The sequence below is a fragment of the Vidua macroura genome, chromosome 13, assembly GCF_024509145.1.
Source record: "Vidua macroura isolate BioBank_ID:100142 chromosome 13, ASM2450914v1, whole genome shotgun sequence".
NCBI classification, from domain to species: domain Eukaryota; kingdom Metazoa; phylum Chordata; class Aves; order Passeriformes; family Viduidae; genus Vidua; species Vidua macroura.
This window is the reverse complement of record NC_071583.1, coordinates 18,169,304-18,192,439: the sequence shown is the minus strand read 5'-3', so window position 1 is coordinate 18,192,439 and position 23,136 is coordinate 18,169,304. Positions and strand designations below refer to the sequence as shown.

General features: G+C 40.8%; 1 protein-coding gene across 5 annotated transcripts in view; it reads right to left on the bottom strand.

Annotated features, from left to right (window-relative positions):
* The window catches only part of ATP2B2 (ATPase plasma membrane Ca2+ transporting 2), a 399,188-nt gene that overhangs the window by 26,560 nt on the left and 349,492 nt on the right, over positions 1-23,136 (bottom strand). For all 5 annotated transcript variants that reach the window (XM_053989799.1, XM_053989800.1, XM_053989797.1 and 2 more), the window contains 5 exons: positions 18,677-18,856; positions 17,621-17,708; positions 11,106-11,212; positions 10,289-10,480; positions 2,013-2,226 (listed from right to left, as the gene is read on the bottom strand). In XM_053989799.1, coding sequence (XP_053845774.1) covers positions 2,013-2,226; positions 10,289-10,480; positions 11,106-11,212; positions 17,621-17,708; positions 18,677-18,856 — 781 coding nt within the window. The remainder of the gene's footprint in view (positions 1-2,012; positions 2,227-10,288; positions 10,481-11,105; positions 11,213-17,620; positions 17,709-18,676; positions 18,857-23,136) is intronic.

The following is a 23,136-nucleotide window of genomic DNA, read 5'->3' as shown; positions in this document are numbered from 1 at the left end:
CTGGTATTAAAGAGATGTGGGGTTGGGCAGCAGCAGGTACTGCTGTTTAGTTTGATATTTTGGCTTTCACTCATAGATCTGACCAATCAAAAAGCAAGATACGACCTAAGATGAGTAACTAAAAATGTGGTGAGCCTTGAAAAAATAAAGTTAAGATTTTTTTTTTTTTTAATACCACAGTCTGACAGGACCAGACAGTGAACTCTGAATTTCTGATGTCTCAAAGACATTTATTTTTTGTATGTTCAAACACAATGTATTTCTAAAAATAAAAATGACAAAAAACTTGATGAACTGGTCTCTGAAGAAACTTCCTACAAAAGAATTGACCAAAGTAGAAATAATTCTCATTAATTTGAAATTTAATTATGGAGGCACTGAGTTTTGCACATCATGTCACTGCAAAGCTGAGTCTCATGGAGCTTCGAAAGGAAATTATTATTTCCAAGGCTTATCAGAAAATTGTTTGGGATGTGTCCTTCAAAGTATGCAGGAGTTTTCCAAAGACACACAGGAGCAATTAGAATAGGGGGGGAAAGCCTGGTTTGCTTTTCATCTGGCTCAGTATAAAGTATTTTAAACCATAAAATTCATCAAAAAGCCATTCTAACTCTCCATAAAGTTCACAGAAGTTCTTGTTCCGAGATGCATATCACATGAATTATGAAGAGTTTCTTCATCTGTTTTAGAGAACCTGAAATTCCAATTACCTAATGCAGACATTCTCAAAATTCCCTGTAAATCTAACAATGTTAGCTATCACCTCTCTTCAGAAACCTGGCAATTCTTTTGGTTTAATTCCATTGTGAACAGATCATTGCCTCCTCTGAGCATCCCAAATAAGCTGCCAGATGGCCATAAAGTGGACAAGGCTTTCACAATGGAGCACAAAAACCTCCTAAAATTCATAAAATTCATAAATTCACATTTGCAGCTTCTCTAGAAGTCTGTGTATAATGGAAAAAAAAAAAAAAAAAGAAAAAAAAGAAAGACAACACATGTGATTTAACAGCGACTACAAAGTGACAAGAAGACAATACCCAGCTGAAAAAAATCATCTGTCCTTTGAGAGGGTTCAGCTATTATTGTGGAGCAACAGAATCTATTATTAGCTCCTACTATTCCCTGCAGCAAGAAACATTTCTCCTCCTTCCCTCTCCTCTCCAAAATACAACCTATAAAAAGCATCCATTGCCAGCAAGGCCTGAAGAAGAATCCAGTAATCCAATAAATTAGACTTTTCGCCCCCTTTTAATATCCATTCCAGAAATTAAATGTCAAAGCAGGGTGTTATTTGTATCACTTAACACTGATTACTTACTTTCTATACCACTTAAGATCAACATTATTTCTGGACTGTGGACAACATTTTGCTCTTGGTAAAATGGATCTTGATTTTTATTGTTGTTTGATTTGCAGAGTTTTTTAAATTTGTGTTTAAGTCCCTGCTCACCACAACAAGCCTCACAATGAAATCTCAGTACAGAAGCAGCAGGGTGGACACTCCTATTACAGCAAAACCTTCTCTGCTGCATTTGGATACAAACTTTTGCCAAAGCCCAAACCTGTATTTCACGAGATGAAAAAAGCTCAATGAGGCCATTCCCAAGGGTACAATACATGGAAAGTGACTACAAGATGCCATCTGCTGTGCTTCCCATCCCATCAACCAGGATTCACAGAATTCACAGAATCACCAGGTTGGAAGAGACCTTCAAGATCATCGAGTCTAACACAGCTCTAACACCTCAGCTAAGCCATGGCACCCAGTGCCACATCCAGTCTTTTTTAAACACATCCAGGGATGGTGACTCCACCACCACCCTGGGTAGGCCATTCCAGAACTTTATCACTCTTTCTGTGCAAATCTTTTTCCTAAGATCCAAGAAGTTTAAGGACAACAAAGGCAGGCAATAAGCATGCATTAATTCGTTACATTTAAAGCATTTTGACACTTCAGCCGCACAACCCAGCTGCTCATGAGCTGAGCAGAGTCTGGGTGAGCTTCTCACCGACAAAGAGCAGGGTGAAGATGAGGGTGAGCTGGTAGACGGCGTGGCCCAGGATGTTCTTCATCATGGTGCGGGAGATGAGCGGCTTGTTGCGGCCGTAGGGTTTGCGCAGCAGCAGCGCCTCGGTTGGCGGCTCCGTGGCCAGCGCCAGCGAGGCAAACGTGTCCATGATCAGGTTGACCCACAGCATCTGCACGGCCTTCAGGGGAGAGTCCTGAGGGGAAAAATCAGGAAGGTTTGTATTGCACAGGAAAAGCCTGCCTGGGGGCTCATTTTTCCCACGGGACTCAGAAATCCCCGCACTGAGGACTCTTCTTCTGTTGTTGGGACCCTTCATCCGTTCCTTCTGCAGGACCAGGAGCACAATGATCTGAGCAGAGAGAAATTATCTCCCTGCAGGCATTTAATCAGCACCATTTGCAGCCACAAAATTCATACCAAGCATGACAGTAACTCCTTCCAGCACCTATTGCAATGCTCTCCGTTCCTTCGTGCACCATGCTTGAATTTTCAGCTGAAATTATTAGATATTACTAGAGAATCCAAGTTTCTCTCTTGGAAGAAAAATTATATTGAAACAGATTAGAAAGTAACATTTCCTTTATACTAAAACCTACCTGTCTTTTTTTTTTTTTCTTCAGAGATAGCTTGAAATTATAAAAAAAATATGGAACAATTACAGTGACATCTTGATACATTACACTTAAATAAGATCTTTAACAGTAGTGACATAACAAAAAAAAAAAACAATCTGAAACTTATTAAACTATATCAAATGTGCAAAAGCAAGACAACCTATTATTTTCATAGTAAAAGGAAAGCATATTTGGCACTATGGAAATGGAATGAAAACCCCAAATACTGGTGTTTGATGCAGGCTGTGGTTTCAGAAGCAGCTCTCCAGTCACTAGAAGGAGCTCTTTCCTCACACAATCCCATAAAGTCTGTGGTCATAATACAGAGAGGACTTTAGGTCATGTTTAAAAACCCCAAAATTAACTAAATAAAGCAAAGTTACACAGATCTCAGGAGGACGCTGGACAACTGCTGGAAGTTTTGATGTGTAACACACTGGGGCAGCTGTGAGGAGAGAGAAATGTTTCAAGGAGCCAGGGGAGGAAAAACAAAAAAACTCAAACTCCTGTGCCTTTAGACTCCGTATAAAACAGGCAGCATTAGCAAGGTCTGCTTCCTTTCCAAACAGACCATTTTTATGAGGGGAAAAAAGAATCAACAAAGTAATAAGGCATCAACATGACAAATTTCATCATGAAATTGAGTTACTCTGCTGTGTAAAAGCTGGGAGAGGGAGCACTATTTTTATGTATTTCATTACCATGGTGCTGCAGCAACAACACAAAAACAATGTAGAGGACAGGACACAAACCAAAGCAGAGCCAACAAAACTCCCTGAGAACTCTGCCCATTTCTCCAAAGGGTTAAATGTTCATTTTTAATGAAATACCATAAAAGAACATGCATTCAGTATCCCAAGGACTGACAGAAAACAAGGGTAAGTGCTTTGGTCTCCTGAGCATCTGGTTTAGATTCCAACTCTCCCTTGAGATAAAATATTATTTCCCCTTAAAAACACAATTTTAACACATTTACACAGATTTTGATGCATTCCATTTATTAAAAAAAACTTTTGGCTTATTCAAAAGGATGGAGAAAAGCAACCTCCTGTTTCTCCTCCAGTCTTACAGGTTGGGTTCTTCACGGCAAGGAGGACAATTAGCATTAATAGATCCTTGACCTCTTGGTTATGGGTTGCATTAACTGGGCTTATCTGGAGAGCTCAGCTCACTCATTTGAAATGCAGAAAGAGGAAATGTCTTTGTCTTTAGACAATGCTAAAAAACTGAAGGTGATCCCAAACTTCTTCATCCCAAATCAAGACTTCATTCATTTTTATAACATTAATAGCTCCCACAAAGAGAGCACTTGCAGTAAAAAGCAGTTTGTGGCTGGGGCTCACAGACTCTTGATGGGACACAGGTAAAAAGGAAAATAGCTTTTCTGCTGAACAATTTTCCTTATCACGTTTTTGCCTGTCTCATTAATAAGTTTGAGCAACCTTCTCTGCTTTGATCTGTTACAAAAACTCCATTTCCACTTCACGCGCTGAATTCTCCGTCAATAAAACCAAATTTCCCTGTTACATTTAACAGATCGAGTCAGAGATTCAGGTGTCTATCAGAGCCTGCCATATTCCCAGCAGAACAGAAAAGGCAGGGTATTTCAGTCTCTAAATCACACAACTGTAATTGGCAGTCATCAGTTTTGGCAACAACATGTTCTCACCATTTCACACTGCCAATCACCTTGGGTGGCTGTGGTGCCCCTAATAATTATCTATTATTGGCAGTGCTACACTGCTCAGTGGAGTGTGAGAGCTCATTCGAGGCTGAAGCCAAAACATTAAATACACATTAGTCTGGGCAGGCAGTGGAATGAAATTTCCACTGTAACTCTAGCTGATTTCTGATTAGTTGGTGGAAACTGAGGAAAATACATATCAGCTGAGGAGCTTAGGCTTCCACTGCAGATTTTAGTCACTTATGCAAGTGGGATGCAAATCAACCTTCTTCTCTTTGTGTTTTAGCCACTAACTGACTGGCCAATAATTCTTAATTCCCTCTCTGAAAACTTTGGGGATGTGAACCACCCAAAGTCCCCACTTATTCATCAAATTCCTCTCACTTGACCTTGGAATAGGTTAGCCTTGGCCCAGAGGTAAAAGGAAAATGTCCCTTAAATCAAGTGATGTTACACTTCATCTTGGAAACACTTAAAAGTACAAATCGCCAAAGGCTGAAAATAAACTACAAATCTTTTGTGACATGCAGAGCCTCACAAATTTTAGAGCTTGTTACTTTTGATTTAGATGACAAGCTGCAAGGGAACAAAAAGGTATTTTCACTCTTACCTCTTTACTCCCGTTTGCCACAGAACACATGCAGGGATTCATAAAAATGAGCATTTCTGGGAGTAACTTTTCTATACATTAATGCAAAAAAAAAGGTCCCTGTGCTGCTAGATCACACTGTCTGCTAATTGTATGGAAGTGGCATCCTCAATTCCATTCCCATGCCTTGCCAAAACAAAGCTAAACAGTACAGACTTTGATTTTATATTACAGCTTTTTCAAGTTTGCCAGTGCTATTATTTTAGAATTTGCCAAGTACAGTTCTGCAGTAAAACATTATAACCACGTAAATTACTCCCTTTTACATGTAAGTATAGATCATCCGCATTTTTTTTGAGCAAGATCTGTAAAAACAATCAGTGATTCATGCAGCAGTTCATTGCTACAGTGCCTTTTAATTAACATTTAATTTTCCAAACATAATGTCCTATGGAGTCACTGTTTTCAGCTCCTAATGTCTGTTAAAACAAAAAGTCTCTCTCAAAGCGCAAGAATAATAATTTGAATGTAAAATGTTAAAACACAGTCTTTGTCTTCCCTTTCTTCAGTGCAACCCTTTTGAAGAGTTACAATTGCCTCAACAGTTGGAGCCACAGACAGAACCTGGCACGGAGAGAAACCCGCTTGCTTCGTGGCTCCAGTAAAAAACTGTTTCCATTTGACTGAGCTGCATTTTAAAATCTTCATTTTGTTCATAGCCAGATTGCTCTGGACAGCTCCAAACGTAATGAGCTGATATCCTCTGGGTGCTGTGTGGTTTTTGGGGACAGGGAGAGGGGTGAGCCCGTACAGGGCTCTATAGGACACCCAGAGATGTGGAGCAGTGACTCACTGCAAGCACAAAACTCACAAGAATCGTAGGCAGAGCTCCAAAGAACCACCCTCACTGCATCAATCAGGGGCTCTGCAAAACTGTTATTCAGAGAATGAAGTCAGAATATAAAAGTTTGTAGCTCATAAATTCCCCGGAAAAACAAACGGTGGGTTCAAGCTGAGGCAGTGGCTGCAGAAGAGAAAGGACAATTCTACACAAACTGATCAAGACCACCACACCCTGACCACACTAAAAGTGTGCAGTGGGCACCACAGGGAAGACAGCAAGAGGAAACTGCGTTAGATTAATTAAAAATAAGGTGAATGAGCCCAGCTCAGCTGCACTGAGCCACACAAACCTCTCTGGGAGTTACCAGAGGTGTGAACCCCTGTGGGGTCTGTGCACACACAGCCACAGAGCTAAAGCCACCCCTGCACCCCAGACTGAGGGCTCCTGTGGCAGCTTCCCACCAGAGACTTCTCCAAGCTCTGCTGTCCTGGATGACCCAGATCTCAGAGCGCCTTACGTAATTACAGACTCACAACACAGAAGTTCATTATTAGCTGAAAATTCAGATCTTGTGGCTCATAGATTGAGCAGCTGTAAACTGAAACAGGGCCCTGTGTAAGTGAGATCCCTTGGAGGGGTGGTTGTGGCAGCAGCTGTGCTAAGCTTGTCAGCAGGTGACACTGGATCTGTAATTCTTATGCTGCTTAGAATATGGTTGCTGTCACCTTAACATGACTTCGTGCTGGGAGCCAGGGGAGACAAGAGAAACAACTATTTCTATTGGTCCTGTGCATAACAAGTTCTTTGACAGCCCACTGTTTGTCCTGCATAAGCTTTATCTGGCACTGGAGCAGTACAGAGACATTTTGTACACATCACTATCCACTGAAACAGCAAACCAGGACAAAACAGAAATTGTAGATATGACAGATATTCTCTAATAGCAGCATCTTCTTGAAACAGGCATTGGGTAGATGAAAAATAAAATTATATTGGCTTAAAATTAACAGAATTAAACTAAACAGCAGTTCCCTGAAGTGGAATTGGCAAGGACCCTCACTTCATTAATCTACTTAGGGAAAAAAGCAGCAGATTATTAAAATGGCCACTAATGGTCCCAGGTTCTGCCTAATGTTTTTCTTAAGCTTCTCCATGGGCCTCCCAAGGTGCCCTGGACCAAACAAATCATCTCCTGCATGGGCAATGCACTCTCTGGGTGCCCCTTGGAGGGTTGGCTTCACTCCCACCACACTCACTCAGTCATTAATTAATTCATTAATACAGAATTGCAGTGCTTTCACTTGGAGGCCTGCAGGGAGATGACCACATTCTCATATTTACATGTACACCAGAGCAATTGCAGGATCAAGACTGAATAAAATTAAGCCCATTAAGTTGCAAAGCACAAGCCAAGTGTTAAAAAAAGATTAGTCCAAGCAAAGATTTTATTATCTTTGTACTTCCTTTAAGCACAAACCAAAAAGAGCAGGTGAGTGTGCTGGTTCCAAACTGCAGAACAGATAACCTGAGAGGTGGCATGAGGAAGAACAGAACAAATGTTATTACCTACAGAGAGTTTTTCTCATTCTAGATACAAAATGTCACCAAAAGAATGGCCTGTGTAATGTTCATTAACCTGAATCTTAATGATGGACTGAAATTATATTCTGTGTGTCAGAGAAAGCCAAACTGACCACCTAAATCAAAGGAAAACTCAGTCCGGTGTGGACTTTGTTCATGTTCAATTTGAAGGTCACAGGAAGCTGTGCTGCCTTTTGGAAACTATAGATTTAAACTCTGTTCGTTTGTTTGCTTGTTAAGGACTAAAACATTTCAGTCAAAATCCTTCAGTCAGACCTGTGCACAGTTCTGCAGATTTGGATGTACATGTGTGCACCTAGACTGTTGTAGACAAGATTTTTTTGGGAGAGTCCTGCACTTTGTGCTGGAGCTATTTTCATAGCAACCAGAGGGTACAGCATGTTCCCAAGTGCAATTTTTAGCAAAGCTTTCAAGCCAAACAGAATGTCCTTTGGCTGACTGGAGTCAAGGCCTAACACAATAATGTGCATTTGTGAGGCAAAATCCTTCTTGAATGAGACAGAACCGGGAGCAGCTCGAGATTATTCACACTGAGTGTAAACAGTGGCAAAGGACAGAACTGCTGCCTTTCTGCTTCCATTTCCACTTCAGCTTCCCCCACACCTTTCCTCTAGGTTTGCACCTTTACTACCAAATGAAGGAATTGCACAAGAATCTGCTTGCAAAGCAACCCAGGAGTTCCAGGAGGTGTCCACTAAAACCTGTGAGCAGGGGCAACAGGCCCAGGGATGGTCTCACAGACCTCCGGGGCAAGAGAAATGCACTGGGCCTGATCCAAATCCTTCTAGAAGCCAAAGGAATGATTCAAAGGATGAAAAAAGCTCCAGAATTAAAAAGGGGATTATGCTTGTACTGATACTGCACTTCACATCCACTTAGACTTGATTTAAAATAGTCCTTGCACTGATCTAGCAATGTTTATCCTCCTCAGGGATAAAAAATTATTTGATTAACAAATAGAATGAGTTTCCCTTTGTGCTTTCACAAAAAGCTGAAGAAATGCTGGACATTGACCAAGAAACTTCACCTTAAACAAAGGTTTACAGTCAGACACTGATTGTCAATAAAATCAGTTCAGTGATGGTGCTGCTGTCAGCACCTCGTTCTGGCTGGGTTTGTACCACTTGTAAAAACCTCCCAGAGTTTCAGTCCTTATTCCTGTGTTACCAGCAACAATCATTTCACAGCTGGGCATTGCCCCAATATGCTGGGAAATATTTCCAAAGGGAAATTAATCCACGAATTTTTGCTGCAACACCACGAATTTTGTCCCTCAGCACAGGCTCAGTGGTGACAAGAAGGGACCGGCAAGGCCTCTGAATGTCAGCCAGGGCACAGGAGAAGTTTGAGCTCATGGGTTTGTTAAGGCACCTGGGTTTCTGGTTGCAAGGATCAGTTCCATGATTCCAATGTAAGTTTAGCCTGGAGCAGAGCTGATGACTTATTCATTGCTTTGCTCAGGTGTGCCTGGGCTGAAATGTACCTGCTGAAACAGGTATGGGCATCTGGGTGATGCACCATGAGGGAAGCATCAGCTTTCCCACAGTGCATCCCAATCCAGGGGGGCATTGTGACAGCACCTGTCTGCAGCATCTAAAATATACATTATTTTAGAGACTGACAGCACTAAAATTCCACATTTTGTTATTTTCTCATTAAAACAGAACCCTTACGCTGTACTGCATATATCCTGTTCACTCTCTAGAGGAAAAAAAAAAGTAATTTTATTGCCCAAAAAATTATAATCTGAGGAAAAAACATGTTTGATTTGAGATATGCTTCTTGCAAATGACCTGGACATTGCAATGAAGGATTAATGGAGTGGAAGAAAAAGAGGTCTAAGTCCAACTCTGTGTGGACTGTTGGTTTGACAATTGGTTTGTCATCTGCATCTGGAAATAAAAGTAACTGCCTGAAGGCAACAAAATAATTTTATCAGTCAAAAAGATTGTGTGTCAGCATTGTTGTCTTGAAAATAACCTCATTCCACAATGCATAAAAAAATATGTATTTATTAGTGAAGTATTCTGAGAGGAAAAGGCAAATTCACATAGCCTGCTTCTTTCCCAATCCATGGTGTTTTCAGTTTGACCATCACAGGCTCAGGGATGACAACACTGAGGGAGGCACAAAAGCTCCTAGAAGTGAGGTCCTTTGGGAAAAAAATTGATTAATCCAGCCTGACGTCAGCAGCTCTTTAACCCTCAGCAGCCTCATCCTTGGAATGCTCAGGAGGATCCTTGGAATGCTCAGGACCTTTTCAAAGGTTTTGATGCCACGACAATTTTTTGCCCGCTTTTAATATACCTTTTATGTATTCTCAGTGCCCTTAGCATGCATACTTGTAATTCCTTAAGTCTGATAACATAACATAGTCCTGATATTCTATTAAGCCAGAAAACCAAAAGGTTTTCTAAAGGCCTTGCAGTTAGAGGCCAGAAAGCCCTAAGCTATCTTGAAAAACCAAGGTCTCCTCTCAAATACATCCTGTAAACTAAGATTAAGCCCATTCAGGAAAAAATACTTCAGGATAAAAAGATACCACACTATTCATTCAAGCATCTCATTGGGGCATCTTTGTTAGATATGCTAATTTGCAAGGTCTATAAAATTGTATACGCGATCTATCGTGTGTACGCATTTCAACGTGCTCCACCTTGGTGAAGTGTTACACCACAAAAATCCTAATTAAATACCAAGGTAAAAACCCTTTAACCCTGAACCATGCCTAGCTCTTCATTTTAGGACCATGGAAAAGGCATCAGTTTACTTGCTGCGTGCCAAGCTGGAATCAAATGCAAGACCCCATCCACTGGGAGCGTGGATCGTGGCGGGATCGCGGCAGGACCGCAGCAGGATCGCTGCTGGATTTCAGCAGGATCCCAGCAGGATTTCAGCAGGATCCCAGCAGGAACTGCTCACCTGGGTGATGCAGGCGCCAGTGAAGGCCACGATGACGGCCACAATATTGACGGTGAGCTGGAACTGCAGGAACTTGGAGATGCTGTCGTAGACGTTGCGGCCCCACATGACGGCCTTGACAATGCTGCTGAAGTTGTCATCTGTCAGGATGATGTCCGAGGCCTCCTTGGCCACGTCCGTGCCTGCAATGCCCTGGGGAAAGGGGTTGGGAATGAGATTCCCTGCTGGACAGCACAAATCTCCATAGTCAAAGCCCATAGCTTTTGATATTTCCTGGAATTTCACTAATTTGGCCTGGTTTTGATGCGAATTAGGTCGCAGAAAAGGGAATTGACAGAGAGCAGAGGAGTTCCTGTGGTGATGGCTCTGAGTGCTTTATCAGCTTAAAGACTACTGATCATCTGAGCTATTTTTGTCATTGATGATGGTTTTTTATTATCCATGAACAGAACTGGTAACAAAAATGAGAATTATGTGTCTTTATATATAGTTGGAGTATGCATGGAAGACACCTTTCCAATTAGTGGTGGATTTTACCACAGCAAAAGAGAACTCCAGTCTTGTGAAGAAAATGTTCATTTTTCTGTATGGGCACAGGATTCTGCATAAAGCCAATGATTAATTAGACAAGATCCTGAAGAAGTATCAAAACCAGCAATGCCAGTGAATCCAAGTGAATTAAAGGATTCTGAGTCAACATAACTCATTCCCACCAATATATTCCTTCACTGACAAGTAATAACTAAGCAACTTCACATTTAATGAATGGCAAAGCCCTTAGAGCAAATTCATAATGGCACAAACATCAAGATTATACCATTGCAAAGCCAACATCAGCTTTTTTAAGTGCTGGTCCATCGTTGGTTCCATCCCCAGTCACTGCTACCACCTGCCTCTGTTCCACCTGTGTGCTGTCAATAATACCTGCAAAAAATGTATGTATGGGTGTGTGTTTACAGACATTTATGGGCAATAATTAGCAAGATAAAATGACCCTGTAAAAAAGCAGGGTCTGGATAATACAGATTGGATAACACCACACAGTTTTACAGAGATTAAAAAGGCAGATTTTTAAGGAAAATAATGATGAAAGCGGTGGCATCACCACCATCCACTACTAAACATCACCATTCAAATTTACATGGAAAGTTCTGATCCTGCATCATCAACACATCAACAAAACCTGCTCAGGCTTCAAAGGCAATGAGAGTAGCTCATTATGTCCTTCTGGCAGATTCCTGCTCTTTAAAGTTTTGTGCCACAGCCCAGCACTGATCAAACATTGATGGAAAGGATTTGCCAAAAACTTAAGTTTAGGGCTCTCCTAAACTGGGACCCAGCTGTAATATCAGCTTTGCTAAGAGGCCTTCTTAACCTACAGATAAAAAAAGCCATTGATGATTTTTATTTAGCTGGAGAATTTAAGCAGCCATGTTCAATTCTGCCAAACAATGATTAAGGAGATACAAACTAATTTTTTAAATTCTGGAACCAAGCATTTTAATAAATAGATATAATAAAATAATTTCTACTTTCGAGATCATTTGGGAGAAATAAAAAACACTTTTCACTTTTCGAATCAAGTTTTTCACACAACAAGGCTGCAGGGAATTATTTTCCACTTATGCAGATAAGGAAAGTCAGGAAAATAATGAAGAATTTTTCAGAGGCTACAGAAGCAGCCCAGGTTTTTATAGGATGAAGATCATTCACCACTCATGTTTCTATTTCCATGTCAGGGTCCATTTGAGTATGAGTCCAGAGCACAGGATTGTTGTGTAGGATACAAGAATACCTTTCCATATTGATAACTTAGGGGAGGAAAATGACAGAATTCCTTTTGCTAACACATTTTGCACAAAGTCATTACCTCCAAAAACAATTATCCAAACCTACCCAGTGTGAAAAGCTTTCACTCTGCTCTGAAAAAAAAATTCCCTCCCATATCAGATAACCAAGAAGAAATAGGAAATTGCAGATTACGGAGCAATAGCTGCCTCTTGGCAAGGTTCAGGCTTATCAGGCACCAGAAGATTGCAGTGCCCTGTGCAAGCAGTTAGTGCCCTGTATTTTTCAGAGTTATGAAAACGAGAAAAAAAAAGCCCTATTCACTTTCCACTGGTAGTATGATCTCAGAAAAATGGCAATTACTCTGATAAGATCTCACAATTGGAGCTTTCAGTTTGTTGGGGTGATTTGCCTTTGGTATTACTAAATAAACAGGAACATCATCTGTCACTACTGTCAAAAGCATTTACTTTGTCTTGTTATTAACACACTCTTTGATGTTAAATTAATAGTTTAAGCTTCTGAAAAAAAAAAAAAAGTCATTAAAATCTCTGGCTCATTAAGGTATTAACTGCTCCAAAGAGATCGATAGTATCTGCTCACAACTGGGCTCCAAGTGGGAGCACAACCCAAATCAAGGTGAAGAGGCTCAAACAAATGATCTCCTAATAGAGATAAATGGATAGAAATAGTGACTGTGCTGATGACTGTGCCACCAGCTGCCCTCCATCAGCCAACTCCTGCGTGCTGCCAAGTCATTCACAAGGTTTAGGAGACACTTTTATCCCAAAATCCAAACTCTGCAGTCAGGATGAGCCCAGAGCACAGACCTGAGTGCAGCCATGGAAAACCAGACATAGAAAGGTCTCAGGTATCATCAGCACATGAGCCCTAGACCTCCCCTGCAGTGCCCACTGGGAGTGCCACAGGAAATACGTGGAATTCTGGGGATGGATTTCAGTGCTACCCATGGAAGAGAGAAGGACTTTGCAAAACTCCCATCTCCCATGTCAGATAAATTTCTAAAATGGAGCAGCCACGATTATTTGGGATTCAGAGGATTTATCACAGCTCTGCCAACTCTCCCTGACTTCTGCCTGCTCTTTTTAATCTGTTCCTCCTCCCTGCTTCCTCCCATTGCTGAATGTTTACCTTCTGACCAGCACATGCCTCCTTCCAAACACATTAATGTTTGTTTTTAATATTCTGTTAATGGCTGTGATAAGGTTTCACCTCAAGAATTTTCTTCAGTATTGAGAAATGTGCTCAGATAAAATTCACAGTATGAGGAGACCAAAGAGAAGAAGGATGCCCAGCAAGGACTCTCCCTTTGAGCTGTGGGGATTAATCTCTGATGTGATCAGGGAAAAATGTGACTGAGGGCATGAGCTAACAGGCTGCCAGTAAAGAGAACATTCCCTGGTCTTTGCACTCAGTCCAAGTGGCTCAAAAGAAGCTCCAGTAATAATTAATCATGTCTAATAACCAGGAGATTTCTTCCAACTATATAGCTTTACTCCAGTTGAATGCTTACATACAGAATTTTAATAAAAATTAAGGTTTTCATGGGGAATTCTTCTACTCTCAGCAAAGCTTCCTGCCAAAACAGCCTTTGCTCTTTCATTGGCCTCTTCCCTCATGTTGAGCTGTTTGGCCATGACTTTCTTCTGTCAGAAAGAATTTCATTCAGCAGCCCCAGGAGCACACCTCGAGCAGAACATGACAGTGTGCTCCACACAGAGATCCCGCTGATGTGGCAGGAATTTGGTTAGGATATTTGGGCAGGAATTTGTCCTGTGGCTTGCATAAGACACAAGTTTCTCAGAGCAAGCAGCTTGTGTCAGATGAGGGTGAAGATCAGATTCAAAACAACCATGCAGAGCTGTCAAGAAGGGCTGTGAATGCATAAGCCTGCCATAAAAAGTACAAAATACAAGATACAAAACTGAAATATATCCTACATCTCCCACCTTCCTCCCATCTAACACTAAGCAAGCATTAAATCAAATCCACTCAGGATAATAACTCAGGGAATTTCAACCAACAATGTCTCTCCTGCACCCGTGGCTCAGCTCAAACCCATCACAGCCAGCCCCAGGTTCAGGTTCTCCCTTTGTCACAGGACAAGTGCTGCTCTATTTACACAATCCCTGCTCGTCACCCTTAGAGTTGCATCAGTTAGAAACTCCTGGGAGGAAAAAAAAAATCCTGGTTTAGAGATTTCTTTCTGCCTCTACTGCTTAAAACAGGCAGGAAAATTCATCTCCAGCTGAGGATTTCAGAGCTGAAGCCCAGTTCAGGGTTAGAGAGGCAGGAAAGCTGATCCTCCCAGAGATCACACAGATTTGTGTTTCTTTCACAATCTAAACATAGGTACAGCCACGTTTATTTTCATAAACACGTCCTCTTCAGGTAAGTTTGTAATACTTCCAAACTTCTGGAAGCTCCCCGCTAATGTAACAAGAATTTGCAAAGTCTGTCTGAAGGAGAAAGCTCAAATTTATTTCAGTTACATGCTTGGGTACCTGCCTGGATAGAAGTTTAAAGGTTTATATAAAAAAGTTCCATTACAGACAGCATTGGGAATTAAGTGAAAATTCCTCCCCGAAGTTCAGGATATCAATTCACACAATTGTCTGTATTTTGATTATTCTACCCTTCTCACAGCTTTCCACATTAATGAGGTTATGAACATACTACCATGCCATGTAATAATAGTTGAAATATTTGAGTAATTAAGGGTAATTACTGAAAATCTTTTCTTCTTAAAGTTCCCTTTCTGTTTGATAACAAATTATCCCTGCATGAGAATAGCTGTTTACAATATCACAAAAAAAAAAAAAATCCAGTCTAATTTAAATATATTGGAAGGTACCACGTCTTTAATTGGTTAACTGAGTATTTCTTTGATCTTTTCTATTCCTTCTGATGATATTTCCCATCAGTGTTAAACAATTGTTTCCTGCAGTGTTTTTAAAAGATAAACTGACAATTTTGAATTATTTCAGCAATAGCACTGTAACCTCATATCAGTATAAATAATATGTCATTTTACTTGTTATACTTTGAAATAGAGTTTAAAATGTAAAATAATACCAACAGGTGTTTTAAAACCCCTCCCAAAGTGTATTTTAGTGGGACTGAGATTTTGGTTTCACTGAAGCAGTTTGTGATGATAAACCACTCTGATGGGTGTTTTTCCAATCTACCTCTACTTCAAAGTCATAGATATTTGACTGCAAGTGTCTGCCCAGGCTGAAGTGCTGAACCATGCCTTTCTCTGGTCCCTAAGCAGCAGTGAAAACAAAAGTGAAAAATCAAAATGATCCTTCTGTTGGGTGGGATTGTGCTATGTTAAGGGGAAAAGAGATTCCCTCCAGCAGCTGTATGTCATTAAAAATTAAATATAAAAAAAAAAGTTTATTTTCTGATGTGTGCTTTTAGCCTAGAGCAGATAGAATACATCAAAGGGGAGAAAATCCTCTCAATCCCTCAAGTGTCTGAGAAAAACATAACATTTTAACAAGAGGCCCAAAACTAGTGAACATTTAAATAGTTTCTTGTAACTTTTAATGGCCCTTGGAGTATTACCAGCCAAAAAATTCCATCATGATTTCCACAGACTCATTCTCGAACTTTGTTAAGACACTTAATTGCTCTCTCGACCTTGTCACATCTTTAAAACATTAATTGTGGTACTTGCATATGGCATTCAGTAGGAGTAAATATCTTTTGGACTGTCAAAGTGCTTATGCTACAAACCATCAACAATTTGCTGTTCCTTTTTTCTCCAGCTCTCTATTGATTTCAATTTCCCTGGCAAAGGTTTCCTGCTCCTCTTGAAGGAAAATCCTGAATGATTCAGACGAGCACTCCTGAGGGACTTGGTTAATCCACTTAATGAAGCACAAATTGTTGTGTTTCTGAAACAAATCAGCTGTTGGGCTGAACAAGGGCTGTTCTCTGAGAACAGGGTCCTGGAACACAGGGTTTGAGATGCACTGGTGAGGAGACTTCACCTGTCCTTGTGTAGGTCTAACACTGACCCTCCAAACCTTTCCAATCTTGAAAAAACCCCTGCTGGAAAATGATTTTGGAGCACACCTCCCCTAAATGTGTATTATTTATTAATTACACATAGGTACTGCCATACTAATAAATTGTGTACATTATAAGATATAAATATTATATTATAGTTATTTTATATTATATTATACAAATACTATATTTATTTTTAATTTCTATTATATATAAAAGGGTGGGATGGAGATGATACATTCTGTCCCCAGCTGCCCCTTCCAGCACCATGCCAGAGTTCCCTGGAATGATCCATTTCCACCTGGTCTCAAGCCCAAAGGACCCAACTGATCCAATCTTCAAGTTCACAATGGGACTTCTGCTCTAGAGTCATTTAGGCAGTTTTTAAAATTGCATGATGCTCAAAAGCCATTGTAATCAGTCATGTATGGAATCATAGAAACAAAACCTAATGGATTTCCTGCCTAAATGTGGATTAATATTGGAGTAGTCAACAGCTGAAAACAGGTGTGTGATCAGCTGGATCTTAGCCTGAACTTTAGCTGCTCCAAGAATTGCTAAAAGGGACTCTCTGGACTTTCCAGGGCCTTAGCAAAGTATTCCAGCTCTTTCTTCATCAGGAAACAGCAACCTGCTGACAGGGCTTCTACCTGAGCATGGCCAAAAATGATGTTATTCCTGCTCAGAAACTGCCTGATTTCATCAGCCGTGAAGCGTGAGCCTCAAAGTCAACTGAATAAGATGTCAAGTCATCAGAAGAAAGAAGAAAACTGCAAACCAAACCATCTTTAATGGGAGCATTCCATCTGCAGACAGCGTGGGGAGAGAATGGAGTTTGTATGGTGCACTTCCTACAGGGCAGATTCTAAAAATACAGGAATCTAAAGGAAGCCAATGCAAATCAGACAGATTAGCCTATAGGGAAAATAGAATTGGCTGAAAATCCCCATCTGCACTGGGCAGCTCCAGTTCCACCATCCCAATAACTGCTGCTGTGACAAGAAAAGGTTTTTTTCTCTTGGAATACTCTTTAGGATAATTCTGGGAGAAGAGATGCACTAGAGTGACTGGATTCACTCTGAATGAGATTGCTCTTGCTTCCCTCATAAAGCAGTGCAGGCAAAGACAAAAAAAAATCTATGTCCTCTCTTGTTTATATCTTGTTTCCCAGCAATATTTTCTTTCTTCCTACCAAATGCACATTTTCCTTTCCCAGCTCGAGCCTCATTCCAGTTAAAAGTCACAAGGCAAATATGAGATTGCCTAGATCCACTTGCCAGGCATCTTATTGCTATTTCTCTTATTCCTGCCAAGGAGTTTCCTATTATTTTCCATGTCAAGGCTGAGGTAGAACACAAACACGAGAGTGCACTCCTTGTGTAGTGTAGGGATGTACAGTTAAAGATGACAACTCAGGTGGGTTGGTAACAGTGAAATCAAAGCAGATGATGTGCTTCAACAACTTTATCATTGATTTCAACCCCCCCACAAGCAGTTTGCACCCACCTTTCACCAAAGTGTGTTTGTCCGTGGGGGAAGAGCGAGCAAGCACCCGGAGCTTTGGCCAGATTTTGTCAATCCGCTCCTGCTCGATCTGCAGGGAGGGAACACAAAAAAAGAACCCAAAGAGTAAAACCCCTGGCCTGTGATGAGCAGAATTTATGTTATTGTGTCAGAAAATTCCCCTCATTGCTCAAACCTGCAGCTTTTCTCTAAAAGCACAGAAAAATTCCAGCAGCCATGGATGCTGCAAGTGAAGACAAGGCCAGTACTAACAGAGCTCAGCTGCTGGCTAACACAGGTACATTTTTCCACAATACCTAACCAGCCTTTCTTATCATCTTTATGGATAATTCCACCCAGAATTGTCATTCTAGATAAAGGATACTGGAGTTTCTCAAAGCTGATCAAACCTGTTCACAAGTTTGTTGCTCTGCTCCACAGGAGAACCCAAATATTCATTTAGCACCAATAATGGCAAGATCTTCTTGTGTAGCAACAGGAGCAAAGCCAAAATTGTTGCATTTAGTAACATTCCCAGGATTACACCCATCCATGCAGGGAGCAAATGATTGTGTTCACAAAGTTATGATGGACTTAAGAGCCAGCAGAGATTTTTCTTTTTTAGAACTGTGAGTGAGCTCCATCTTTGATGAGGAGTTAAAAATCTTCCAAAGGACAGATTTTTTTTATGCAAATCATTGCTGTGAGTACATTAGAGAAAGTGGAATAAATTAAAGAAATGAGAGGAGCTGGTTCTCAGTACAGATTGCATTTTAGGAGCAAAATTGCTGTTGAGTTCCCTCTCCTCCTTGCCATAAACCTGCTTTAATGGGCTTAGTTTTGGCTTCTTGTGGAGTAGTGCAGTGGTTCTAAAAACTGCAGAATTAGACCAACACTAAACTGATCCTGGAGGAGTAAAGAGTGGAATTTCACCGCTGTTTTGAATAACAAATATTTAGTGGGAGAAGAAAGTAGGAATTTTTCCAAGCGGTCTTTACTGTTATGAGGCGCACACCAGTGCAGGAGAATATTTTGGTGTTTTCACCGGGTTTTATTTACCTCTCCCTTCTCATTTCGGATCCTCCTGTTGAACTCCTTCCCCTCGAGGCAGAGGAAGTCCTCTCCGGGGTGGATGATGCCACATTTGATGGCGATGGCACGCGCAGTGTTGATGTTGTCCCCGGTGACCATGCGCACGGTGATCCCGGCTCGCTGGCACTTCCGGATGGCTTCTGGCACCTGCAGGTGATCCCTTAGGATTTTAGCTTTTGTATTTTTCAATTCCTGTGCTGCATTAGTGCATAACTCTAAATTCCATACAGAGTGCTGGTTACTGTGTTCACATTTTGGTCAGACACAATTATTAATTACACATAGGTGCTGCCATACTAATAAATGGTGTTCATTATAAGATATACAACAATTCCTCTCTGGGCCTGAATCTCAAGGACACCTCACTGCCTCAGGCCCCAAAAAGTATAAACAGAAGTGAGCTGGGGGAGCAAACTGGGGGTAAATGACTTCATCACCTGCAGCTGGAACTGGAGCATTAACCCCTGATGTGTAAATGGCCCAAACTGAGAATTGTGTGAAAAACTCGTGCCCATGGCCCAGCTCGGGTGCAGCCTCTGGAGGCTGTGCCTGCCCAAGCTGTGCCTGCTGAGGGCTTGGATAAATACCCACTTTATTCTCTTAACCTTGCCTGCCCCCTGCTCTAGAGGCTCTCCAAGGCATCACACAGAAGCAAGGCAAAGGCAAAGAGAACTCCTGGATCAGACATAAAACACAAGGCAGGTGTTCCTATCCAGAAAAAATTCAGGCTAAGAAATGCCTGAAGTGGGAAGAGGAATCAGAAGTGTTTTATTGTTACTTGATTGTTGTGGAGTTGGGGTCACTCCACAGGCAAGGCAAATCTTTTATCAAGTAAAAAAATATCTTTTAGATCAGTTCCTTCAACTTTCTCCTGGACTGAATAAAAATGAGTGCTCTGCAGCTTTTCTGACCTTGAGCAAGCTGAACATAACTACTCCATTCATGTAAATATGAATGGAGAATACCAACATTCTGTACAGAAAATTATTTTACTTCTGATCCAAACCTTCCTTTCAACAAGATTTTAAAAGTTAGTGTGATTTAGCACTACTTAATTCATGCTTATCAACAGGTGGAATTCCTAAATATAGGAGTTTAAAATTAGTATTTTATGTATTTGAAAATCATTAAAATGAAGCCTGACTTTACTTATGCCTTTTCATGCATGAGATAAACTTCTGTTGCACACAAAATATATCAGGGAGAGAGATATATTCAGGATATAACAGGGGCTGTGAGATTAATGTAGGGGCTCCATTCTGACTTGGCATCATACACATCTTTTTTTAAAAAAATAATAAATTCAGGAATGAAAAGAAAAGATAGATTTCTAGTAATTAAATAAAGCTGTTTTAATACAGTGCTTCAGTAAATGAAGGCTATAGAAAGGGTCCATGTCTATAGCTCAGTTTCAGATGGGGAAAAAAATTCTGTTCCCTTAAACTACATCCTAATTAATTATAATTTCTAAGTAAATATCACTAACCAATTAATTCCGTCTCATCACATTTTTGCATTATTTTGCATTATTGCCATGAAAGCATTATTTCTTCAGGAGAAAAACAGCAATATTATTTAAAGTGAGAGAATAAGGAATGTGTTTAACATGTCCAGAACAGCCTGGATGTCATTCTTCAGCACAGCACCACTTCTCTAAATTTCATTTTTAACCTACAAGAGTCTAGAGCACCCCAGGATTCATCATGAAGGCTGAAGCTCTTCACAGAACTACAGGGAAATGAACTGCCCTGCTCCGAAAATGGCAATGCACAATTATTAAAAAAATATTTTAAAAACACACAGCTGTTTAAGAAAAGGTATCAAAATGGATATTACTGTGTGTATTCAGTGCACCTTGCTGATCACAACCTCCAGCACAGATATAAATGTGTTGTGCAACTCAATGCCAGTTTGAGTGGATTCATCTCATCCATTAGTGCAGAAAATGCTGACAAAAGGAGACACCATCTCCAACATTACATTGCTAATTTTATGCATTTCTAGATTTTTTCATTTCCTCTGTAGCAGGGGACACCACTGAGGGCATTTATGACAACCCTTGCTCTGAGCCACTGTGGCAAACCTTGAGCTTTAAGGGATTTCCTGGGGCCAGGAAGGCACTGAAAACCCTCAAGCCCTCCACCACACCACAGAAATGGTTCTCCCAACCTGGGAATAATTTCACACCATGTTTGTGAATATTGACTAAAGGCAGTTTGTGGAGTTCCTGTTTTCCAAAATGCCTCCCTAACCCAACACCTCAGTGAAAAGCAGCACTTTTCCCCAGATTCCCAGGAAAATCCCTCCACCCTGAGTGTGTCCACAGGACGTGCTGTTTGCAGGACTCTGTCAACACAGATCACAACATCAAGGGCAGAATTCAGGGACAGAGCTTTATCTTCCCATTTCCTCCCCTCTAACTGGGGATATTTTCCCCACAAATTGTACACCCTGGAAAAATTATTTCCACCTGAAGGCTTTTAGTGATGTGACCTAGGTTTCTATAGGGAAATGTATGATCAGGTCCAATCTGTTCCTCAAGCAAATGACCCCTGATCTCCCCAGTTTCCACATTCATAATCCTGCCTAAATCCCATTTGTCCGTTGGAAATGCTTTTGGTACCCACTTGGAGCTGTGGTGACCCTCGTGCATAGGACAGGACAGGTTTAGATGGAAATCTGGAAAACCAGCCCAATGGATGGACCGTGGAGGAGAAAAATAAATTACAGTGCAAGCAGCAAAAAAAATGTTATTCCCATGAAGGGTCAGTCCCATTGAACAAGGTCAGGGGAGGACAGCCCCAGTTGCAAACACGTCTCAAACTCACATCTAACTGGAGAAATCATTCTGTTTTCCTCTCCTGTCATTTTCTGGACAGCTGGTGGGTGGTATCTGATTTAATAGTGTGTACAGTAATTACAGTTAAAATATTGTTCATATTTTTTTTATTGCTGTAAGGGAGAAAGAGTGTTGGCAGACTGAGTGGGCAGAGGAAGCAGATATTTTCCATCAGTTTTGCAGAGCTTAAGTACACATTTCACAATTTTTTGGTTTATTTTCCCTCTGCAAAGCAAAATTTCCAATGTAAGCACGCATGCACAAAGAATCCAATGCAGGAATATCTTTCCCAATCAGGTGACAAATAAATAGGAGATATTTGGAAGGGATTTACGTTCACCTCCCAGAAATAACAGACTGGAGGCGTTTTCTGGCAGATCAGTGTGAGCCAGTTCAGGCTCATTAAAATCAAGCCAGAAAGAGTGTCAGGATCAACAGAGAATCTCTGCAGGAGAAGGGCATCACTTTGTTTGTTCTCTTCCTGTGTATTTATCAAAGAAAAATAAAAAGCACGCCCACCAAATATAAATATCAAGCAAGTAGTTCACTGCTTGCTAAATCCAGCAGCTGCTGATGGCTAAGCTGGTGTCTGAATTACCTGGGAATATGGAAAAGCCATGGGTGTCCGTGGTGGGCATTCCAGATAAAACTCAACATTTGCTGTTAAATACCTCATTCAAAACGGGTTTTTTAGTGTATGGGGGAGATGTGAGTGCCAGAAAGCTCCCTGAGTTTCCCAAGAATATCTCTGGAAGCAGGAGGGAGGAAGGACTCCTCCAAAACAGCTGCTGTTCCCATGTGGGATCACTCCTGGATGCACAGGAGCCCACAGGATGTCCCACAGGATCCACAGGACAGCCCAACACCACCTCAGGGAAAAGGAGAATCCTGATTCTTCCCCAGAAAACACAGGAATGTAACTGAAGGGAAAGTAAAGGCTGCAAGGACTGGAACATTTTTATTGGAATTACCTGATTTATCACCTCCATCCAAATAAAACCTGACACCCGTGAATATTGCGAATATTGATAAAACAGCACTTTTAGTAAGAATTCTAATTTTTGTGTTCTTTTTTTTTCCCCCTACAGAAAGCACTTTGAAAATGCATAAGCTACAATGGGGAGTCAATTTAATGAGCAGATTTCATTTTGGCAAAATATTCCCTGTAAGTGCTCAACATCTTGCTATTTACATCAGCAATGGGGATTTCACACGTGCACATTGCAATACTCCAACCAAGTCAGATATTCCAAACTTAGAGAGTTTTCTGAACTTTATGTTTTTCTCCTGGCTCAGGGTTTATTGGTACATTTATTTTCCCTAAGGTACTGCTTCTTATAATGTGCACAAGAGTAATAATTTAAATATTGGTTTCAATATTTTCATGATGATATTGCCACTTCAAAACAGTCAAAAGGGACAAGGTGGAAAAAACCAAAAAACCCAACGTCCAAATCCCAAATGTCCAAATTTTGCTAAAATTATGAAATTGCAAATATTTTATCATGCATCTTGTACTAAAATAGAAATGTTCCTGCATGTTCTGGTGTTAACCTAAGAAATTCAATACAATATTCAAGTGTTTATT